Below are 25,387 nucleotides of genomic sequence, written 5' to 3' on the forward strand. Positions count from 1 at the left end.
TAGTTCCATAGGAAAGATGTTTTCAAATAAATCTGCATTCTTTGTTTCTATTATAGTATTGACATCTACAAGATTTTTTTTTATTTAGTAACAATAAACCTATATGCCGCACTATCCTTAACATAGCCAATGAACATTGCATCAAAGGTTTTAGGACCTAGTTTTCGTTTTTTAGGTTAAGGGAGAAGAACTTTAGCTAAACACCCCCACACTTTCAGGTATGTTATATTAAGTGCATAACCCTTCCACAACTCATAAGGAGTTTTACCAATTTTCTTGTAAGGTATTCTATTTTGAATATGACATGCAAATAGAATAGCTTCCCATCCACAAGTTCAAGAGTGCTCCTGAACTTACCAACATTGCATTCATCATTTCTTTTAAGGTCCTATTTTTCCTTTCTGCTACTCCATTAGACTCAAGGGAATAAGAAGGAGTAGTTTCATGAATGATCCCATGATCTTCACAAAAAGAATTAAAGGGGTTGGACTCATGCTCTCCTCCCCTATTAGTTCTAAGCCTTTTAATTTTCTTAGTTGATTTTCCACTTCATTTTTGTTCTTGATGAAAACATCTCTTGCTTCATCTTTGTTTCTCAAAAGATACACCCTTGTATACCTTGAGTAGTCATCTATGAAATTTATGTAGAATCGTTTACCACCTTTAGTCATTATATTTTTTAGGTCTCCTAAGTCACTATCTATTAAACTTAGTAGATTTGATTCTCTTTCAACTGATTTGCAAGATTTCTTTATGATTTTAGATTCTACACAAGATTCACATTTTCAATGGTTTTCTAAGGATAGTTTAAGGATTAAACTCAATTCAACCATTTTCTTCATATATGAAAAGTTCACATGTCCTAGTTTACCATGCCAAATATCACAAGAATCAACTATGTAAGCATAAGAGGAAGATGCATTATTATTGATAATATCATAAACATTCAACATAAATAAACCCTGATTACAATAGCCATTTCCCACAAATGCATCATTCTTGATTAAAACTATTTTATCAGAGTCAAACAAGATCCTCACTCTTGTTTTTCCAAGCAAAGATTCTGACACCAAGTTCCAACGGATATTTGGCACATGAAAAACATCACAGAGGGCAAGCATTTTTCCAGATGTTAGCTTGAGGAGAACTTTCCCTGTTCCAATCACTGGAGTAGATCTAGAATCACCCATGAACATTTGTTCATCTCCTTCCTTTATAGTGGTATATGAAGTAAATGCACTTCTATTCCCATAGATATGCCTGGTAGCCCCAGAGTCTACCACCCAATCCTTCATATTGGTGACCATGCTCACCTCAGAGAAGACTACTGTTGAGATCACCTCTGTCTCTACCAGATTTGCCTTTGAATTGGACTTTTTAGTTCTCTTCCTGTGGCGACATTGAGCTGCATGGTGTCCAAACTTGCCACAAACAAAGCAATTACCCCGTTTTTTAATAGTTGAGTTTTGGACCTTGTTTGATGCATTGGGCTTGGTCCTAGAGTTTTGTTTCCTGGACCTATTGTTTTTGGGTTTAGGTTTTTCCTCTACTACATTAGCCTTAGAAGATAATTCCTTAGTTTTATCAATATTGTCCCTACTTCAGTTTTGTTCTTCAATCCTAATATGAATTATGACATCCTCTAGGGACATCTGTTTCCTTTTATGTTTCATGTTATTTTTATAGTCTTTCCAAGACTCTAGAAGAGTCTATACTAAACAACCAGCCACAAAAGGTTCGGGTAATTTAATGTCTTCAATAGCTAAGTCATTAATCAACAAGTGGTAGTAATGGATTTGAGATGATACATCTCTACCCTCGGTCATTTGGAAATTTCTAAAATTCCCTATGACATATTTCTGAGTTCCTGCATCTTCCAAAATATATTTTTTATTCATTTCATCCCAAATTTCTTTTGCAACTTTAAATTGACAATAAATACCAAAAAGTTCATTAGAAATGGTACTCAGAATAGCATGCCTAACTTATTTATTTCCAGTTTCCCAGGTAGGTAACAGATGAAAACCATCTTTTGGTTTTGGGTCAGTCAAAATGTGTCATAAGTTCACTACATCAATTGCAAAGAAAACCCTTTCCCGCCATCTCTTAAAGAATGTCCCATTGAAGGGATCAATTTTAGAGGTGTCAAGACGGGTGTGAATTAGGGAAGCTTCCATTTTGATATATTTCAAGATTGTTGGATTTAAGGGTATGGAAACAAAATACTAGCCCAAAAGACACAAACAGAGAACAAAATAAATAAGAAGAAAAATTTATCGACTGTGGCGTGATAAGCACTGTCTTTGAAATAGATCCACCATCCTCAAAGACGAACTCGGTGCACTAAGGTACCAGTGGTCTACCTCCAGGATTTAATAGTCAGATTTCACCTTGGGTGCACTCTGTAAGCGAGATGTGTACAGCTCGGGTTTTTGAATAAATTCCTCCAAATAAATGTATGAAAATACTCCCTGAAAAAATTCTCTGAAAAATTGGTATTCATATATATAGAGAAAGGGGTGACCTGTTTTTATAGGTTACTAATACAGTCCCAATGAGAATCTACTAATTGTAATTAGAATATGACTCAAAGTAGAAGGTGATTATAATTATAAAAGGAATGAGACTCCACTAGCGCAATCCCAATAGAACTCTTCCCAAAAATATATATAACACTAATAGAATAAAATAAAATAAGCTAATATAAAAAATAATTCTCAATAAGACTCTATCTAAATAGAATAAAATAAAATAAAAATAAAATTATTTACACTCTTCCTAAATGGCTATGCATTCATGAGCAAGTTTATCAATTTATTGCTTCCCTCTTGGCACTTTCAGAAATTATTCTTATCTAGATACAGGTGATTGAAATGATAACTACTGGATAATACATTCCGTACGAAGAGGCCAGTTGCCAGGTTTATAATAGTGATCTCCACCTCCAAATATTTTATGCCTTTAGCTGTCTCCATCCTTAAACTAATCCCAATGTCTTATGCCTTGAGCTCCTGCCATCTTTATAATTCTTCCCTTCTTGAGGTGTTCCTTAAGGTCGTGACATGTGGCAAGGACCCGTCTGCAGGTGAGCGATGAAGGTTAAAACATGAATCCAACTTAGATTTTGATGAGAATCTAACTCCAGAATATGACCAGACACATGGGCTCTTCATTTCTGTGGCTTCTCAATCTTCCATCAGATCACTACTTGAGAAACAAGTTGACATAAAATAGTGTGGCTGCTAGCCCATGTCGCAACCTTTTTATTTAGATACATTGCATGAGAATTAGAGAGGAATCAATTATCTACTGGTTCATATATATCATGAATTTCAGATCATGGACAGCTTCCCTGGTTGATTGGGTTTCTGCAGACCTAAAATTAGTGGGAATAGCTCCACAAAACACTACCAACTGTTCTCTGACCTCAATTTTCCAATGCATCAGCATGTTTATCTGCCCTCTCATGGACAGGCATGTTTAAGAACGATTCGTATTCAATTCTAGCTTACCCTGCGTGTATAATGGCTGAAATGCTAGCTGGACAACCCATTCAAGACTTCTTTGATGATGCTTAATATTAGTATGTTTTGAGTTTTTGTCAGCTATATATATAGTATTCCATGCAATAACATATTCTTCAACATGTACTTTCCTGGTTTCATTGGATTTTTCCTTTGTTTGACCTTACGGGCGTTGTGGCATGTGGTGTCGGCGGCTGAATAGATAAGAGATGGTAATCATTATACCAACCCAACCGAGCTTTTGAGAATCTAACTATATATAGAACATGACCAATAATATATCAATGTTATCTGTCTTTTATATTGGGTGCCTGTGGCATGTAGTAAGGATACACATGTTGACACAAGGTCAATTGGAGTTAGACCCTCCCTTTGTTGGGCCACTGAGAGTCTCTACCCAGCAATAGGAGACTGAACGAGCTTCTTCCTTACACAAAGAATGTCTGGACAAGTTGTTCGGCCACGTCCCTCCGAAACTTAAGTCAAGTATAGGTGGGTTGGAACCTTTAAAGAGGAGAGTGAATAGGTCAGCTTAAAATGCCCGTACCTAGATTATACTTCAGGAGGGCTTTTTATAGTGCTCAGGAGAAAATCACTATAGTACTGAGTAGGTACTTTAACCTCCACCGTAATGATGGTTATTCTGCAAGTGACAGGACAATCATTACAGTTTAAGGTGGCTGGTAGGTGCCATCAAATGGGATGTCATGATGCAATTGTCCGTCATTTCAACCTGTTGGAGGTATGGGGTAGTGTGTGACAATCTATTGACATGGACGTAAGGATTGGAGAAGGTTCCATCAATTACCTCTTTGTCATAAGGGAATGACTACATGCAGGAAGGGGGACTTGAAGGCTAGTTGGAAGATGTTGCCCGCTCAAGGGGCCCGATGCTATCTGCAGTGTGCCTGTGTGGTCCGGATAGGACGCTTCGGGTACTGCAACAGTTATCAGGACAGTACTAAGGGGAGTGACACATGGGCAGACACATGGAGGAAAGTTCCCACAATACAGATCCCCATCTCCCACCCAACAAGGTGGAAAGATTAAAATAGGGTAAAGGAGGCAGAAGAATGGCATTTTTGTAAATGGTTCTTATTTGGATACAGTTGAATGAAATGCTAACTGTATACAATAAATTTTGAGGATGTCAGCGACGATTTTTATCATACAATCTCCACCTCCAAATATTTTATGCCTTTTGCTGTCGTGGTCCTGAACCTAATCCAAATATCTTATGCCTTTTTCGCTTCCGCCATGTTTATAATCCTTCCCTTCATGAGGAGTTCCTTAAAGCTGTGGTATGTGGTAAGCAGATAAGGGATGAATGTCATAACATGAATCCAACTTAGATTTTGATTAGAGAATCTACCCGCATTGCTTTTCCAGGCACATGGGCTCTTCATTTTTTTTCTTTTTTGGCTTTCCAATCTCATATTGCATCATTGCGGAAGAATCAAATTGACATAAAATATTGCGGCGGCTCGACCATGTCTAAGTTTTTGTTTAGATACATTGCATGAGGATAGGATAGAGAAATAAAATTGTCCATCGGTTCATATCAGCCTGAACAATTTTTTTTTTAGTTAAATATGAAGCTAAATTTAATGACTTTGTAATCAAAGAAAGGAAATGATCATTGAGATTAAGGATGTACCTTTGGTTTCATGAACATCTTCTCATGGTTGATTCTGTTTCTGTGTATAGGCCTAAAAATTACTGGGAGACCATGCTCCGTAAACGATTTACCAGCAATTCTATGGCCTCAACTTGCCAATGCATCAGCATGTTTCTTTGCTCGTCTTATGAACATGTTCAAATGCTAACTGGATAAATATCTTATATCTTGAGTTTTTGTCATCCATATAATCCATGCAATAACATATTCCTCAACCTGATATATATATATGTTAATTATTATGTACCTTAATTAAGGTTTTCACATGTAGAATGGCCAGCTGAATTGAACAGATCGATCATAAAAAATGGTGGTCATCACAATATATAGCAATCCAACTATAAGATTTTGAGAATCGATCGAATAAACCACATATAGAACATGACTAATAATACATCGGTCTCATTGTCATTTATGTTGTGGCATGTAGAAAAGGTATCCGGATGATCACCCTCTCCCATTTAAGGAGTGGTAAATTAAGGGGGTGGAAGGCATTTTCACAATTTCTATATAAAGCATAAAATGTGGTAAACATGTGTACAAACAAAAAAGGTTATATTTCAGTTTATCAAAATAAAATTTTGTCCCTTCAAAAATTATTTTTAAGAAATGCTTTAAAAAAAAAAACTATTTGTTAATTGCTATCTCAATTTTGAACATTATGATATGATCATGATCACTCATGGATTAAGTTCTGCCTTATTAATTCTATAAATTGGAGGTTATGCCCTTGATTAATTTCACAGTTAATCTGGAGAGAACAGTATATTTAAAATTAAAAATTAAAAACAAATGATTTTATACACATGTCGTTCAAAAATCTTGAGAATTGATGGTAAAACCACTATTCCATCGCTCACTGGAATACGTGTCCCGAAACAAATAAAACCGATGAATCTGTTTCTCATTTTCTCAACAGAACACTCTAAAACACAATTCTCTCTTTTACCTCTCCTTCAATTTCTCAGACATGCAGAACGGTGAGTCTCAAACAACACAATCCATTCTTGTCTCTCTAATCGTAAAAATAAATATAGGTATTGTCATGTCATGCATGGAAACAAGGGGTAAATGTGATTGTGATAATCAACTTCTTCTTCTTCCCTTTCAGATGACAAGGGCAACTCTACTTTCACACAGATCCTCATAGCCTCTGTCATCGGCTTCATCATTGCTGCATTGATGCACTTTCGTTTTAGGAGGTGTCTGAAGATTGTTCCACATATGAAGATAACAGATACTGGGCAGGTCAAGCTAGAGAGGTTCTCCCATTATGTAGGTATATAACCATCTGATCCACCTTCTTCTTCTTCTTCTTCGATCTTCCTCTTCCTCTTCCTCCCATGATGCATTCCTATTTGGATCCTCCTTTCAAGCTTTTTAATTTCCCTGTCCCTCGTGCATGCAGCAAGGCAAATAGGATTTGCAGACAGAAGAGAATGTCCTCAGCTCTGCAAGTTGGCCTCCGATTATGCCCGGAAATCAGAAGGATGTGAGGAGAATATCTATACATTCTTTGACACCGAATTGGATGGAGACTCTTTGTTTATAAAGCTGGTGGAGGAGTTCGAGAGATGCATCATCAGCTACTTTGCATTCCACTGGAGCCACGCAGATCTTATGATTAGTCAGGTAATTGTTAAAAGATCTAGCGATCCAAGAACAAATGTATACCAAAGAATTCGTTTGTATAATACAAGTCTCTCGTTTTCATGCTATATAATTGCAGATTTTGGGAACTGAAGACCCAAAAAAGAAACTCAGGAGCCTTGTTATGGCAGCAACAAGGTGGGCTTTTACTCCAATAACTGATATTCCTGAATATCATTTTACATTGAGTCTACCTAGTTTCAATGCACTTACATTTACATGAAATATGAGGATGATATAATCTCTTTCACCTTTTCATGTGGTTTAGAAAGAAAAAAATTATAATGATTTTCTCCCTTCCTGTATAGATATTGTTCACTTTGAGTCCAATAGACCCCTCACAACTTTAGAACGTGTATACCTAAGTAAAAAAAGTAACTACATATATAGTGTCAGGAACTTCTTCCTCTATCTGATATGGGATCATAAAGATCAATAAGTTCATATGACTTTTGTTATGTTTATCCGCCATATCAAGACTATAGGGAGAATAAATCATCAACAAGAGAATCAAGGAGACTTCTTGAAGCTTTGGCCCTATCTAAAAGAATCTTTCAACTAAAAATGGTTTTGGATTGCTGAATGGTGCCCATCTTGATTGAGAATTCTATATGGACCACTCCACACGAATCCATGGTTTAGCATACATATTAGAAGTCACCTGTATCTTTCATTTCTCTAGACATGAAAGGAGACCCCAAGCGTAAAGATGCAAAGGCCACCTTTTTTGTTGCATTATTGCACACTTCAACAGAAGTTACAGAACTATAGTTAAGAGTTAACTCAGATTCTGTAACCTCATTCATGTCAAACACCTCAAGGAAAAAGTTGGTTACTACCTATGAAATAGCCCATAATGTTAATCCAATAACTATCTGTAGTTTTTTCTTCCTTCTCAGCAAATTATTTGGTACTATAGAATGATTCTGTTCATACAAGCCTTTTGGCTTTGGAGAGGGTCATTCAACTATTCCAAAGACAAGTACAGAAACTTGTCTACTTCTCAAAAAATCATGTGATCAGACTGCAATAAAATAAATAGAAATCAGAACCATACGAAAACAACTGAAAATTAGTCAAATTGCAATTCATTTGTGCTTGAAACGATAAACTGTTGGAAAAAGAACAGAGCGTGTTGTGCGATTATAGTCATAGTACTAAGCTTTGTGCATCTCGTTTGCCTTAGGCAACAGAGATTTGAGAGGGTTACAAAGAACCTGAAGGTGGCCAGAGTATTCAATACCTTGGTGGAGGAGATGAAAGTGATCAGGCTTGCAGCAAATGATGATTCAGAATGTACGGATGTGATGGTTCCAGTCGCTCACAGCAATAGAAGTCCAGTGCTACTCTTTATGGGAGGTGGGATGGGAGCAGGGAAAAGCACAGTGCTTAAGGACATTCTGGCAGAGTAAGAACATTCACACAAATATCAGGTTCTGAAAAATATAAACCAATTAATTCACAGGCATGATGTTCAATATGGTCAATGAAAAATGTTTAGTACAAAATTATAAATAAATGAAGACAACACATATTGAGGGTTTAAAATTAACGCTGTTTATTGGAATGTGAACAGGCCGCTCTGGTCAGGAGCAGCAGGAAACGCAGTGATAATTGAAGCAGATGCCTTCAAAGAATCAGATGTCATTTACAAAGCCCTTAGCTCCAGAGGCCACCATGACATGCTCCAGACTGCTGAACTGGTCAGACTCTCTCTCTGTCTCTCACACACACACACACATATCTTCATTCATTTCCATATCCATCGACTAGCTCAATACATCTCCCTTATATCTCATTAACATCATCATCATAGATGTGGTTTAAGATGCAAATATTTAGTAAGAACAGCATTTTCCTAAAGTCATTATTGAATGCAGCAAAAACTCATCTGTTGTAGTACATTCTGTATCTTACATTGTTAATAAAATTTTTGAAACAAAGAATTAAATAAGATGTCCAAAACGATTCAATTAGAGTCCCTTGATGAAACTGACAGTTGAATAGGTAATAGACATCTTAAGATGGGTTTTGCACTACCATATGCACCAACTGCCTCCACTTGAAAGGATCAAAGACTCTTAAAATCCTTCTCCTGGGGTCACTGCTCTCACCTCTTCAATAACCAAAGATGGTGGCACCACCCTTTGAAGATTTTGTTAAAGCAAACTAAGAGTGCATTTGGTAGTGATTTTAGAAAACGTTTCTAGTCTTTCTAACACTTGAATGATACAAATTTTTAAGTGTTAAAAAGGTTAGAAACACTTCCTAAAATCCATGCCAAATGGACTCTAAATTTGTTAATAAACTAGCATCTTCATGTCCTATTAAAAGGTCACCTTAGCTTGAGGTGCATGCTTAATGCCATAGTTTTCTCCTCATCGACTAATGGGTTCATGTGACTGGCCTGCAATCTAGCCAAACCTTCTCCTTTTCCCAATATCTGCAATTCAAAGTGAACATAATTTTATTAACAGGATCCTAGTTAATATATAAGAACACAAAAACTTCTTGTCACCCTCATCTTAATGCAGTGTCTCATTTAAAGTGCGTATCCTACATAGGATCCTGAAGCACCCATTTCCTCTGGACTATGAACAAACAACACGACTAACCAGATCATGAGCAATGAAAAACCTTGGAAGAGTATATCAAATATCAACTAATAAGTAATCAATCTAACACTACTGAAAGCAAGATCTTCCTAAATATTCTTACTCTTACTGAACCTTTTAAACCTATGCATATTCATATCCCAGTTTATATAGCCCCAGTCCAGGAGATTAAAGGATTGAGAATAAGACAAATTAGGGATGGCATAAACATTTTTGTTTTTATTTTTTGATAAGTTTGGGATGATATTATTGTTTCATAGCACTGTTATTCAAACTACCATTTTTCATTTGTTCTATATGAACTCATTAATTCTAAATTTCAATAATAACGTAATCAGGTATGTCCCACAGTAAATAGCATTTTCTGACAAAAAAAATCCTATTTAGCATATGATTATCCCTTACATAGCTCCCTAGAGTTCAGTTGACTCAATCTTACAGCGCACATAATGCACTCAGATTTTATGTTAGCATGCTTGTTTTGACAGCATTCAAAGGTGAAAGAAGCTTAAATATTCTGAACCCAATTTTACATTAGAATTTGACAGTACATTATCATAGTTTTCCCAAGACACTACCTTCCTCACTTACAATTGAAGATTAAGGCCAAAGGCCACTGACTCATTAATGGTTTGGACGCCAGGAAGACCTGCATTAGAGTACCCCATCTTCAATTTGGTTGATCATAACATATTCTTCTTTGGGGCTGTTGCAGAGGATTAATTTAACATCAAACTCATTCTAAAAATCTTTAGACAGGTGAAGAGCTTAAACTAAATTTATACACAAAAAAAGAAAAAAAAAAAAGTGTTATTAACACTATCCAGAAGCATTTTGAGTGAGTAGCAACTGGCTATTGTCTTATGAAGGAGCATCTGGCTAGGCTCATTTCTTGTCTGGGATGTAGGACAAGATACAGATTATTGTCTCTACTCTGTCTCCCTTTACGGAGAATCCTAGGTTGACCTCCTTTGGCATCCAGTTCTAGAAAGAATCTTTGAGAGACTAGATGGCTGGAAGATGCCTGTCTTATCCTTGGGGTGTAGAATTACTCTAGTCCAGTCCCATCTCGCGAAATTTCCACATACCACCTTCCCACCTCTAAAACAAACTTTGTTCGTTCTGGCTAGGATTTAAGAAAATCCACCATGATTTTCTCTAGATGGTATCAGGGAGGTATGAGACATCCCACAATAGATTGGAATCAAAGTTTGTAAGTAAAAGAGTGAAGTTAGGGTAGGCCTTGTAGAGCCCCTGTTAGGAATAGAGCTCTTATGTGAAAGTTTCTTTAGCATTTCAGCCAGCCAATGTTTTTTGTCCCCTGAGGTGGCAGACATGAAGCTGTTGCCTTTATGGGTTCTCAGAACAACTGTAACTGAGAAGGTGCTTTGACAGGGAGCTTTGATTATCATCCTCAAGGTTATTTGCCTAGAGAGAAATTTTAGGATTTTTTTAAAGGATAAATGGAGATTTATGGAGCAGTTGTTCTAGGCCTTCATGTGGGATTCAGTTACTAAAGATTTCTCAGGCATTCTGTTTAGTACCACTTCTACTAAATTGGAGATGTATGCACAGGTTGTATGAGACTTTAGAGGGTTGAGCAGATCCCACCTCTGATGATTGCTCCATGGCAACATGGGTCCTATGAGGATTGGTGTTGTCATCAGAGATTCTGATGCAACTTGGTTAAAGCATATTCTCCAAACTAGCTGGTTTTGGACTGGCCACTAAGGCTCAAGTTCTAGCTTTGTTGGACAGCTCGACTGAGGCATCACTTTGGACTCGACAAATATGCTGGTGGAAGCGGATTCAGCTATTGTTCTCTCAGGTATTCAAGGGGAAGAGGGAGCTCTGAAACTGGATGATCCAGTTTGCAGAATCCTTGATCTCTCAAGTAGTTCAGAGTGCTGTGTCCTTTGACAGCCTAGGTATGCTAACAGGGCAGCAGATTTACTGGAAAAAGGAGTCTTGGCATCAGATTCTTTTAGGGAATAGGAGAGTAAATATCAAGGGTATTCCTTAAAGATTTTCAAACCATTGAGTTAAGCATTATGGTTCAAGGTATGTTTTTGTCTTCATATCCTAAATGTTATTTTAAGTTTGATATTAAACACTAAATAAAAATTTTCTAACACGGAGAGAAATAAGAATAATCTCAAATGGACTCCCAAATCTCCATTTTCCTTAAATTTGTCTTGGAAAAGCCTTGTGTTCTTTTTATATTAAATTATCCATATTAAAGTAAGATAAGCCACACACCAAAGTACCCCACTTCTAAGACTACTCAATCTCCTAAAAGAAATAGTATCAATCATGTAACTATAGGGAACTTAATCTATCCTCACAAGTCAAACAACTTATGCCAAAGCCTCAGAGTTACTAGATAGTGTATAAAAAGATGCTCCATTGATTCATAATCAATGACAATAATGCAACAATTCGGATTGATATCTTTGTAAGACCTCCCTCACATGTAGCAAGTCATTGGTCTTAACATTTGCATTGGCCACCACCCATGCAAAGGCCTTACCTTAAATTGGGCTTTCGATCACAAGTTAGATATATTGAAGCATGATATGCATTATGGGCTCAAATCCTAACAACTTCAATTTCTAAGAAAATTGATTAGTCGACAGTGTATCAGAGCTCTAGTTAACTAAAGGTCTTAGGTTCAAATTCTCTCCCCATCTATATATCTATCTAATCATGTGTGATTTGGTTGTTGCTATTGCAGTTTGCCTCCCACAGAGGGTATGGTAAACCTCTCACAGCATGTATGGGATAGGGCTAAACATGACATGGGTGTTGAAGCATGATATGCATTGTAGATAACCTCCCACAGCACATATAGGGCAGGATCAAACATGAGGAGGGGTGTTAATGCATGATATTCATTATGCACCCAAATAATAACAGCTTAAGGAGAAGGAGAGAAAAAGGGTGAGAGGGGGAGAGAGGGAGTTAGTTTACACTATACAAGCTCAAGAAAGTCAACTATCTGGCACACCTAGAAAGGAAGGCAACAAGAATATATAAATTCAAGAGGACATAAGAAGCTTATGTTCCTCAAATTTTATAGTAAGGTTGCTACAAAAATTAATGTTTCAAGATGTAGAAGACCAGAGAAAACTATTGTGGTGAAATAAAGGAGCTTCTAACTCTTGCTACTTTGAAGAGATTTAAAATTGAACACGGTAGTTGATTGTCCCACCACAAACCTTCCTAAAAATGAATCTTAGTACTATCTCTTACAAAAGAAGAAAACAAGTAAGATGGGAAAAATTCAAGAAAGGTCGTAGAATAGTCTTCCAAGGGCAAAGATGCAACCACCCGACTGCATTGTTAGCATCCCAACCATTGGAATATGACTTATAGATATTCATGATGATGATCTTATGCTTAAACCACTCCTTTTGTTGGAAAACTTCACAATAACTTCCCGAAAAAGGTTCTCTACATATAAAAGTCCTCTCAAACCTAACCCAACTTCATCCTCAAGCTCCCACTATGAATCCCAACTAATTAGGTAATCTCTCTTTCCTTCCCATGTTCCAAACCATAAAAAATCCCTCTCTAATTTCTTGATTTTAAACGCCAACTTGGTCAAAATCCTGAACACTAATAGAAAGTAAATGAGAATGTGAGACAAGCAAGGCTAAACAAGGATTATTCTATGGCCTAAGGCAGGAATACTTTCTTCCTACCATCTAATCTTCGAGAAATTTTGTCTAGTATATGATCCTAAAGCGAAGCAACTTTAGGGTTTCCCCTCAGAGGACCCAAATATGTCAAAAGCCAATTTACAATTTAGCAAGGTTACCAAAACTATAATTTGATCCTAACTAACATTAGTTAACAGTAATGAGCGCTTATGTCAATTTATTTCAAGACTTGATATATATCCACATACCAGTAAAAATAAACTTGACTTAACAAATCTACTACCCTAGCCTTTGAAAAAAATTTGGCATCACCCATAAACTACAAGTGTGACCTTCCCACCAAAAACTTTTCCAAAGCCACACTCCTCAACTCCTTATAGAAGTCCACAATCATCTTAGTGAAGAGAGAGAGAGAAAAGGGAGAATCCCTAATTATTGTTATTGAAAAACTGTAAAGAATACACATTGGACTTGGGTATATATATACATGCTAGTGGGACCCACAATATAGTAAGGAAAGAAAAGGAAAAGGAAAAGTAAATAACCTAAAATAACTATACATTATCTAACACTCCCCCTCAAGCTGGAGCATATATGTTATATGCACCAAGCTTGTTACAAATGTATTTAATTCTAGGACCTCTGAGATATTTAGTAAAAATATTTGCTAGTTGATCATTTGAATTAACAAAACTAGTCGCCACACATCCTGATGCAATCTTCTTTCTAATGAAGCGACAGTCAACTTCAATGTGTTTGGTCCTTTCATGGAAGACTGGATTGGATGCAATATGCAAAGCGGCTTGGTTGTCACAGATGAGCTTCATCTGTTCATCCTTTCCAAATCTCAACTCCCGAAGAAGATGTTTCAGCCATATGAGTTCACATGTTGCCAGAGTCATAGCTCGATACTTGGCTTCAGCACTAGATCTAGCCACCACATCTTGTTTCTTACTCTTCCAAGATATTAGGTTACCTCCAATAAAAACACAATACCCGGAAGTGGAACGTCTATCTGTGGGTGAGCCAGCCCAATCTGTATCTGTGTAACCAACAACTTGGGTATGACCTCTGTTCTCGTACCACACACCTTGGCCTAGTGTGCTTTTGATATATCGAAGAATGCGGATTATAGCATCCTAATGGCTATCACATGGTGACTATAGGAATTAACTAACAACACTTACAGGAAAAGAAATGTCTGGACAAGTAATGGTGAGGTAGTTCAGTTTACCTACAAGTCGCCGATATCTCCCAGGATCTCCTAAAGGCTCCCCCTGTCCTGGTATAAGTTTGACATTTGGATCCATAGGAGTGTCAACTGGTTTACAGTCTAACATACCGGTTTCTTCCAAGATGTCTAAAGCATGCTTCCTTTGGGAAAGAACCACACCGGAACTGGATTGTGCTATCTCAATCCCTAAGAAATACTTGAGTTTCCCCAAGTCTTGAGTCTGAAAGCGGGTGAAAAGGTGTTACTTTAGGTTCTGAATACCATTCTGATCACTGCCTATAATGACGATGTCGTCCACATAAACTACCAGATAAATACATTGCCCCGAAGAGTTATGATGATAGAAAACGGAATGGTCTGTTGTACTGCGGAACATGTCACAACAAAACTAAAACGGCTAAACCATACTCGAGGAGATTGTTTCAAGCCATATAGAGAACGGCGTAACCTACACACTAAACCAGACTCCCCCTGAGCAACAAAACCAGGTGGTTGCTCCATATAAACTTCCTCAGCAAGATCCCCATGAAGAAAAGCATTTTTAATATCTAACTGATAAAGAGGCCAAGAACGCATAGCAGCCATGGAGAGCAATAGACAAACAGAAGCTATCTTGGCAACAGGAGAGAAAGTGTCACCATAATCAGAACCATAAACCTGAGTATAGCCTTTAGCAACTAAGCGGGCTTTAAGGCGATCAACCTAACCATCAGGGTCAACCTTAACTGTGTAGACCCAACGACAACCAACTGTAGATTTACCAGAGGGTAAAACAACAAGATCCCAAGTGCCATTGGAGTGTAAAGCAGTCATTTCATCTACCATTGCCTATCGCCAGCCTGGATGGGAAAAAGCCTCAGGGGTGCTCTTAGGAAGAGAAACAGAAGATATAGCAGAAACAAATGCAGAATAGGGTGAAGATAATCGATGGTAACTCAAAAAATTGTAAATAGGATGAGGATTACGAGTAGATCGATTACCTTTCTGAAGAGTAATGGGTAAGTCAGCAGAAGGAGGCAGAGCCGGGACAGGAGAAGCCAAAGGGATAGGAGGTGAGTCAGCAGGTACCGCGGCCAAAGAAGGAGGAACAGCGACACGATGACAGCAATGATAAACCTAAAGTGGGCGAGAAGGCACTGCATCAGGTGGGGAGATAATGGGAAGGGGTAAGACTTCAGAAACAGGAAGAGACTCAGACGTGGAGAAAAACGGTGAGTCCTCAAAGAAAGTGACATCAGCGGAGAGAAAGTAGCGATGAGTCTCAGAGGAATAACAATGATAACCCTTTTGAAGTCTGGAATATCCCAAGAAGATGCATTTTGTGGCTCTGGCAGAAAGCTTGTCCTGTCCAGGAGTGAGAATATAAACAAAGCAAGTACAACCAAAAACACGAGGAGGAAGGAAATAAAGTGGTTGGTCAGGAAAAAGAAGGGAATGAGGAATCTGATCGTGTAATACAAATGAGAGCATACGATTAATCAAATAACATGCTGTAAGAACAGCGTCCCCCCAAAAACGAAAAGGAACATGACTATGTAGAAGGAGAGTACGAGCTGTCTCAACAAGATGTCGATTCTTACGTTCAACTACCCCATTTTGTTGAGGAGTATGAGCACAAGAAGACTAATGAATGATCCCATGTTGGGACATAAATGAAGTAAATGGTGTAGAAAAATATTCCCTGGCATTGTCATTGCGCAACACACGAATAGAAATATTGAACTGGGTTTGAATTTCAGCATAAAATTTCTGGAAAATAGAGAATAACTCAGCTCGATTTTTCATTAAAAATAACCAAGTACATCGAGAATAGTCATCAATGAAAGTGACAAAATACTGAAATCTTAAAGTAGACGCGGTCCGACAAGGACCCCAAACATCAGTGTGGACAAGTTCAAAAGGAGACTTTGCCCGATTATTCAAACGCTTTGGGAACGAGACACGAGTATGTTTCCCAAGCTGACAGGACTCACACGCAAGCAACGACAAAGATGAAAAACTAGGGACCATTTTCTGGAACTTGGATAGACTAGGGTGGCCCAGGCGACTTTGGATGAGAAGGGGAGCATCAGTGGAAATGCAAACTGCAGGTGAAGGCGAGGTGAGGTGATAGAGGCCTTGAGACTCACGTCCTATGCCAATCGTCTTCCCCGTACTCCGGTCCTGCAAGGTCACAAATTTATCAGAGAAAGTGATAGAACAGTTAAGAGTGCGAGTTATTTTGCTGATGGAAATAAGATTAAAAGGACACTCAGGGGCATAAAGGACAGAATGGAGAGGTAGGGAAGGGAGAGGATGAGCGAAACCAAAACCTTTAGCCATAGTTTGGGAACCATTAGCTAAAGTAACAGTAGGTAAGGCAGAGGTAGTAGTAATAGAAGAGAAAAGATCCTTATTACCAGATATGTGATCAGAAGCGCCAGAATCTAGAATCCAAGGTCCAAGAGAAGATGTGTGGGTAAGACAAGCAGAACCATTACCAGTCTGGGCAACAGAAGTAACAGAAGCTGACTTGGTGGCCTGATAGCGGAGATAGTCATCATACTCACTGTCAGTGAGGAAAATACCCTGAGATGTGGAGGAACTGGGAGGCTGAGGCGACTGAGGATCAGATGACTGGGCCACGTGGGCAGTGCGAGGAGGCCGCCCATGTAACTGATAACACCGATCACGAGTGTGGCCAAGCTTATTGCAATAGGTGCAATGAGGACATTGGCCTCTACCTCAGTTACCACTGCGTCCTCCTCGAGAGTTAGTTTGAGAAGCTAACACAAAAGAATCTGAAATGTTATCAAATGGCAAAGTCTGAGGGGAGGAGATACAGAGGAGGCGAGCAAACACATCATCCAAGGATGAAACGGAGGAACTGCCAAGAATCTGATCGCGAACAGTCTCGAGATCTGGACGGAGGCCAATAAGCGTAAGAACCATGAAGAACTTGTCAATCTATATGCGTTGATCCCCAACATCAGTAGTAAGAGGCATCACGATCAAGAATTCCTCCTTAAGAGAGGCAATCTGGCCAATATAAGTAGATAAATCCATGTCTTGTTGTCTGACATTGACAATAGAAGAAGCCACCTTATAAAGACGTTGGATATCATTCGTGTATAGCCCTTTCGCCTGATTCCAAAATTTAAAGCATGTTTTGTAGGCCCAAAGATGATGTAGAATCTTAGGATCAACTGATTGCCATAACACACTACATAACTGTGCATCTATCTTCCTCCATTGTACTTTGTCAACCTCAGGGATATCCGCCTCCTACGTAACAAGGTGATCCTCATAACCTTGACCCATAAACCAAAGCTCCACAGAGGCAGACCAGGACAAATAATTTTCACTGCCAACCAATTTCTCTGAAGTAATCATAGGAGATCCAGATATAACAGAGGAAAAAATGGAACTTTTAGTAGTCATATCTACTTATCTGGTGAATGAAATACGTTTGGATCGAAGAGAGCCCTAATACGGCTTATCGCGGACTTCCTAAGACACGTGCAGGGCTAGGGGTGGAGAGGAAGTCACTGGAGGTCGCCGGAAAGGCGGTTTAGAGGGCCGGCGGAGACAAAAAACCCCAAAAAATGCACTTTTATGGCTCAGATGACACAAGCGCAGATGGAGGGTGGCTAGACGGCGTCAGGCGAGGCTGGAGGTGGAAGCGCGTGGCCGGAAAGTGCCCCACACGCCCTCACGCGCCGGCGCGTAGCCAGCACGTGGCTGGGATTCTTCCTCCGGTGCTTTGAGAAAAGTTGAAGATCTCCTCCTTGCGCACCTGATGGTATGGTCGGTGTCGGAAAAGGACTTCGCCGGAAGTCGCCAGCAGTGAGGGTTTTCCGACGATGGTGAGGGTTTTCCGACGACGGTGAGGGTTGATCGGAAGCTTTATGAGATGGGAAGGGTGACCGGAATGAAACACGGTTACTGAAAGATTTCCCAGAATGGATTCACGGATAAACCGGAAATAATTAGGGTTTTTTTTCTCCCTAGGCTCTGATACCATGAGAAGAGAGAGAGAGAAAAGGGAGAATCCCTAATTATTGTTATTGAAAAACTGTAAAGAATACACATTGGACTTGGGTATATATATACATGCTAGTGGGACCCACAATACAGTAAGGAAGGAAAAAGAAAAGGAAAAGTAAATAACCTAAAATAACTATACATTATCTAACAATCTTCAATGATAAAAAGTAAAGTTAAAACTAGAGCATCTGATCTTAACCCTCTGGTTTCCTTAACCCAAACTCCGACATGTCCATTCACCAAAATCACAAAACTAACCAAAGATAAGCATCCCTTGATCCAAGACCTCCATCTTAAACTGAAGTCTTTTCTTTTCAAAGCATCATAAAAAAAGCCTCAAACCTCATGCTTGTAAGCGTTTTCAAAATCAATCTTAAAAGCCTCTTTCCCATGGACATCCTTTATCATCCACCACTTAGTTCATTACTAAAACAACATCCAGAATTTGCCTTCCCTCAACAAAAACTGCCTAGGAAATATGGATGGTTATTTGATTTTAAATAAAAATAAAATAAAATAGATGGTTTCATGCCAGGCCCTTGCATTGCAACATGACAGAACTGTGACTATAATATAGAAGGACTTCTCACCCAACTCATGGATCTAAAATCTGAAATTCTATTCATCCAACTCCTTTTATCAAAAGAGTTATAAAAGTAGCGTTAGTGCTCCCATTATTACCCCACTGTTGTAAGGCTTTGAAAACTCTCTATGATAGCCCTTATCTAACAAGATTTTCTTCAACTAGAATTGTTTTTTTCAGTCATAAGCTTGTAACATGTCCAAATTCAAAGTCACATTAAACCATTTCCCTGAGGTCCTTGTGTGGTTGATAATTTACTTTGGCCATTGGTGACATTATCCAGGTTTGTCAACCTGGAAAAGTCACTCTAGTTATAGGCATTAATCTTATTGAGGATATTTTTTGCCTTCATCTCATCACCATGCTTTTAAAAACCCTCAATGGAAAATTTTGGGGCAAAGTCTGGGACTAAAACTTTTAATATCTCCAATGTGCTTGTGAATTAACCTGGTGCTGCTAGAAATCAGAATCTCTTTTCTACCATAATATATATATATAGTAATTTAAAAACCTAGAACAAATAAACTTTTGAGTTGTGTCATAAATTTTAGAAAATACTTGTGATGGAGTCTGATGCTGATGCTGATGCTGATGCAGATGCAGATGTTAATTCTGACTAGGTAATCAACTGCTACTCTATTTTCATGAGTTACCAATCTGAGGTAGCAAACCACCTCTTCCAATTTCGTCAGCAACCTCCAAAAAACTGAGAATATCCTGTGGATGAGTCCTTTCATACATGGTTTGATATGATTTGAATTTTCTCCTTCAATTCCCCCTTCTAAACTTGGTCCATTCCCCGACTGCATTCTTGAGTTTTGAATATCCTTTTTGTCTCTGATACCCTGTTGTTTCATGAAAGAATGTGTTCTTTAATGTGACTTCCAATAAATAACATTACCAGACTTTACTTCCATACCATTGGATTCTTATAATGGCTGAAACAATAAACATAAATTACTTACAAACAGGTGCACCAGTCATCTACCGATGCAGCATCATCCCTCTTGGTGACAGCACTAAATGAAGGGCGGGATGTGATAATGGATGGAACACTCTCCTGGGTACCCTTTGTTGTGCAGACGATAACCATGGCCAGGAACGTCCACCGCCGCCGTTACCGCATGGGAGTTGGTTACAGGGTAGCGGAAGACGGAACTGTAACTGAAAACTACTGGGAACAGGTTGAAGAAGAACAAGAAAAAGTCGGGGGAAAAAAGAGAAAACCATACAGGATAGAGCTGGTTGGAGTTGTTTGTGATGCTTATCTAGCAGTTATTAGAGGCATAAGGTATGCTACAAACTACTTACTGTTTGATGGGTATTATATTCTACTTTTCATGTTCAAAATAAGGGAAAAAAGTCATTTTTCTTGTATACTGATGTATTAATGCGGATGTTGGGAGTTCTTAAAGGAGAGCTATCTTAACTAGAAGAGCTGTCAGGGTGAAGTCACAGTTGAAATCCCACAAGAGATTTGCAAATGCATTTACAACATACTGCCAATTGGTTGACAATGCCAGGCTATATTGCACAAATGCTTTGGAAGGCCCACCTAAGGTACATCCACTACTAACTCCTCTTTCTTCATTCTTCCCTTTTCTTCAGTTTTCTAAGTTGCATCTTCAGGTAACAAACAATAAAACAGAATTCATAGAAATGAGGCTCTGAGCTATAGCATACTCAATTACAACATATGCACTTAAATGAAGCTCATTTGGCTTATTAAACTATGATTTCAGCTAGTGTGGGCATCAATACCTCGAACAGATATATGCCTGTACAGCTTATAGATTTCTTCCATAGCTTGTGGTAAACTTCATATCCTAGCAGCTCACAGTATGTAACTAAGCTCAATTAAGGCTGAACCCATCAAAACTGTAATGAACCTGAACAGGGGCCAATTTAAGGTTAACATAAACAAGCCTAGTAAAGACCTTGACAGGCCTAGATGGAAATTTTATAGGAACTAAGTAACCCAGTTAACCCGTAATTAGGTATGACATTCAGGAATGGAACCTTGGCCAAAACTTCTACCAACGAGTAGCTCATACTCATACTGCTAATGTTTCATTAAATACGTGATACTGACACAATAATGTTTGTGAAGCTGATAGGATGGAAAGACAGAGAAAGGAATTTGCTGGTTGATCCAGATGAGATAAGCTGTTTAAAGGCAGTAGCCATGTTGAATGATGAAGCGAACTCAATATCCGAACTATACAAGTGCCCAAACCCAGCATCGCAAGCTGGGTCAGTTTGGAAGGACATTGTTTTGTCACCTTCAAGAATGAATATTCAACAGGAGCTAAAGTATTCCATTAAGAGAATTGAACAATCAAAATGATAAATCAGACTTCTTGAGATTCGTGGAGGCTTAAAAAGGATTCAAGTATTTTGTTAGATTTGCAACCAGAGTACAAATTCTATTGGTTGTATTAAGTGATACAGCTCATGTGTACAATTTTTTCTTTGTTCTGTTTTTTTACCTGCTAAGTTCAGTTTAGATGAAGTTAGAAAATTTAGCCTCCGTATTTATGCCAAGTTTGGTATTAAAATTGCAGAAAAGAAACAAACAGAACAATCAACAAACAAATGCTTTTCCAAGTTTCTTGATCCAATCAATGAAAGATTAAGCAAAAAACTTATGTCAACATTAGAGAGTTTTCTGTATAATGCCAATATGCAGTGAGAATTTTGTATACTAAATTATACAGAAACAAACATAAAACTCAATTACATGACCTTGACTCTGATTTCTCCCTTTTTTTTCCTTCTTCGTTTTTTTTTTTTTTTTTTTTTTTTGGCATTTCAAATACCTCATTGCTGCAAATGCACTGGACAGCCCAGCTGCTCCAAGCAGTTCCCACCCTAATTATTACCAAGTATTAAAACAGAGACTTTCTCAACACAAGTGCTAAGAAGTAGGGATATCGACACATATCTAGCAAAGTAGCTATTTAGGCACAAGAAAAGAGTTAACTTTCTAAATTCTCCAAGCAATCTAACAAACAAGATCTGGGGATAATTAATTCTCTATGTTTGGACACTTCAAATCTCATGTTTGGAATCCCATGGTCAACCTCATAGCCAATAACTTAACCAAGCATGGAGGGGCATTGGAAAGCAATCATTAGACCTAAAAATATTGAATCTTTATAAATTGTGTTGAATTAGACAATCCAAAATTGAGTTCTTGCATATTAAACAGAGTAAAATAAAGTCTAAGAAGCAAACCTAAAAGTTCTAGATCAAAGATAATCAAGTTTTTAACACCATTCAAGTAAAGATTGGGGAAAAAACCCTCAAAGAAATCTTCATAAATGTACTGAACGAAAAAACTAGTTGGCTGCCACTCTTCTCTCCCTTTGTATGCCTCATTCCTCCCATCAAACGTGTGAAAGAGTCCCCTTCTCAGCCAAATGGGTCCTCTTGAAAACCTAAGCCAATAGGAAGAGGCTTTGGGTCTTTTTAAGGGTATTTGGGCCTTCTCAGGTCAAGCTCAAAATCACTTCCTTTAGCTTCAGCAGGTTTTCTGAATTTTGCTCCAACTTGTGTGATTTATCTGATTGGGCAAACAACCTCAGAATTTGATTAAAGTTGACAAATTTGTTCTTCAAGGAGCATAAGATTTTTCAAAACTATTTCACTCATTTGGACACCTCTAGACCCTTAAACTGATAGCAAACACCAAATTGGTTGAAATCAGGTTTGTGGAGTTATGTGAGCTTCTGCTTATCGTGCTACTTAGTTCTTGCTACCAAACCTTTGTGTAACATTCTTGACCTCTCTAAAATAGTCACAACACTCAAAATTATCGAACTCATCCGGGTTTAAGATCTTGAAAGGAAATACCTACAAAACATCACATGAAGCTTGAAGAGCTGCATAGAGGGAAAGTGCGACTTGGCTACTTAAGGCTTTTAATGTCCACTAAATTGCTTCAAAATATATGAAAATATTAATAATAGTTGGCAATTTATGATGCTCATCCTTTAGTAACTTAAATATTCTTCTTTTTTTTTAACTTGCAAACAAGATCAATACTTTTTAATAAGCAAATTGATCAATCATATATTAATGTAAGGCACCTTAACTTAAGCCCCACTACGCTCAAGAACAAAATTAATTGCAATCTTAACTAAAAGTAAAAATAGAAAAGAGAGGAAGATGAAGTAGAAGACAAAAAAGAAGGACAAGTTATCCTTTAGAATGTAAAATAAAAAATGTAGGTGAGCCTCAGAGAAAGAAAAAACAGAGAACAGAAGTCATATGAAGAGATAGAGAACCTCACCCATCAAAAATAAATATATAAAGAGATACAGAACCTCTTAAACAAGCATACACTTCTCTTCCAAAACCCATAGTTTAAAAGAAAGTCACTTAGCCAATTAATCAGTTGATTGGTTAGCTAAGCAAGAAATTAATCTGAAGGGGCAATCCACTTAGAAGAGAAGCCAAAGATTTTCTGCAACAAAGAATCCAATTTCCAATGCCCTCTTTTCCTCTGAGGCCTAGGATGAATAAGGCTTAATAATCAATAGCTGAAAAGTTATCAAAGCCACAAGTCTTTTCCAGAATCAAGCCTTCATGAATGCAAGTCCCTTTACCTCCAGAAAACCAGCAACCGCTGGACTAGAATTAGTTCTAACCATATCAATCCATAATCATGATATGCTCCACCTATCCTAGCCATTCCATATTTCCATGATACCTAGAGAGCACCCATCAAAACTTCAGCTCCAGAAACCCAGGGGCATGGGGAGACAATTCCTAGATGCATAGCAGTTCAGAAACCCAGCACAACATAATCACACTCAACAGAGTACCAATGAACTGTCAAGAACATGATACCTATAAAAGGAAAAAGTAACAGATCTCTCCCCATAAAAACTTCAAGAGCCTTTATATCCTCAAAGATTCTGGTGTTTCTCCCCAACTAAATCGACCAAAGTAAAAGAGAATTGATACATGCCAGAGGGCCTCGCACCTGGAATTACAACAAAAACAACAATCAGCCATTACCAACATATCTGCTTCCTTTAGGAAGTACCCAAAGCACACCTAGCAAGTCTAAAGTATAGGTCCTGAGTCCTACACAAATGGACAAAGAAGAAAAAGATGATCCACTGATACTCCTGTCACGGCCCAAATCCAAAGATATGCGATGGACATGCCTATCCCAAGCTAAGCTCAGTTAATACACAAAGCTAATCAAAGGCACAAACATACAGATAAGCAAAACAGAAACAAACTGAACATCAACTGAAATAACAGAATAAATTATACAATGGAAACAAGATATAATAAATACAACCAACAGTAATTAAAGTAAAACATTAAAATTATGAAAGAACAAACTGTTCCAACAAAGAATGCTCTAACACTGGACAAAAATCACACTCTATCGCATCCTCAACCATAAAATGACCTAAATTGTCAATTCCATACCTTAAAATAAGCATTTGAACTAAGCAGCCTAAGCAATAGAACCAAGACATAAAGATTGCTAACAATGTAGCAATCAATCAACTGTTTCTCAAATTTCATTTCTGAAAAAAGCAGATGCAAAAAACCATCGTCATAATTCTTAAACATGCTCATCTTCAAAATCAATGGTTTATTGCTAAAATATCCTGCATGGGGAAGCCCCTTCACCTCCACCAACTAAGGTCTAACCATCAATATCCATCAGGACTAAGTAACCAAATATTAATAAAAAGCATGGGATAAGTGCCCAAACATCAAACATGTACATATACAGATATCACTAATATATTAAGTAAGAAATGTTGGACTTAACTAACAATAATCAGTGTCCAAATACTGATAATCAATAAAATATCTTTATACTTTCTCCATATTGACAGGGGAATCAATATTCAGTAATTCAATTTATAACATGGTTTATTAAGATAATAAAATCACTGAACGTATATCTAAAAATACATAATAAATTGATCATATTAGAAAAAATCAATTATCAAATGCTGCCCAAGAATTATAAATATAAAACAATTTACTATAATAGAAATCATTTCAAAAAATTTTATTAAGATGATATTTAAGAAAAACAAATTAAATCTCTCATGTTAAGATTCTACCCACCTCAAAGATAATCGCAATGTGAACGACCAAGAAATTGATAGAAACTAAAAACTTTAAACAACTCAAAAATCCTAAGGTCATGTTTGGTTGGTCGGATATAGCATGAGATAGAATAAGAGGAGAGATAACATATCTTATCTCATATTTAGTTGGTAATGGGATAGGATAAGTTATCCCCTCATTTATCATATCCTATGTTCAACCAAATATGGGATATGATAAGTGATGGGATATACTATTCACCCTCTTTTTTATATCCCTTTTACGTGGAATATATAATTAAAAACTAAAAATTTTTAAATATAGA

General features: G+C 37.7%; 1 protein-coding gene and 2 long non-coding RNA genes across 3 annotated transcripts; 1 reads left to right on the forward strand and 2 right to left on the reverse strand.

The window, feature by feature from the left end:
* Positions 1 to 6,011: 6,011 nt before the first annotated feature.
* Positions 6,012 to 14,032, reverse strand: LOC132252570 (uncharacterized). The gene is made up of 3 exons (XR_002030482.2): positions 9,192 to 14,032; positions 8,096 to 8,252; positions 6,012 to 6,803 (listed from the first exon to the last, which is right to left on the reverse strand). It is a non-coding gene; the product is annotated as an uncharacterized LOC132252570 (long non-coding RNA).
* On the forward strand, positions 6,013 to 21,319 carry LOC100249325 (calmodulin calcium-dependent NAD kinase). Its single transcript, XM_010653644.3, has 9 exons — positions 6,013 to 6,182; positions 6,314 to 6,481; positions 6,611 to 6,834; positions 6,932 to 6,990; positions 8,039 to 8,260; positions 8,429 to 8,555; positions 19,944 to 20,263; positions 20,388 to 20,532; positions 21,083 to 21,319. Exons 1-9 carry the CDS (start codon positions 6,173 to 6,175, stop codon positions 21,317 to 21,319), a joined length of 1,512 nt encoding a protein of 503 aa, XP_010651946.1. The 5' UTR covers positions 6,013 to 6,172.
* On the reverse strand, positions 19,496 to 25,387 carry LOC104879747 (uncharacterized). The gene is made up of 3 exons (XR_009465970.1): positions 24,071 to 25,387; positions 19,938 to 23,962; positions 19,496 to 19,817 (listed from the first exon to the last, which is right to left on the reverse strand). It is a non-coding gene; the product is annotated as an uncharacterized LOC104879747 (long non-coding RNA).

The sequence above is a fragment of the Vitis vinifera genome, chromosome 7 (assembly GCF_030704535.1).
Source record: "Vitis vinifera cultivar Pinot Noir 40024 chromosome 7, ASM3070453v1".
NCBI classification, from domain to species: Eukaryota; Viridiplantae; Streptophyta; class Magnoliopsida; order Vitales; family Vitaceae; genus Vitis; species Vitis vinifera.

Excerpts from the sequence above, each read along its gene's own strand:
- LOC100249325 (XM_010653644.3), top strand. Across the intron at positions 6,482-6,610 it reads GAGGTTCTCCCATTATGTAG|CAAGGCAAATAGGATTTGCA; the intron begins GTATATAACCAT and ends TCGTGCATGCAG. Across the intron at positions 20,533-21,082 it reads CTTTGGAAGGCCCACCTAAG|CTGATAGGATGGAAAGACAG; the intron begins GTACATCCACTA and ends ATGTTTGTGAAG.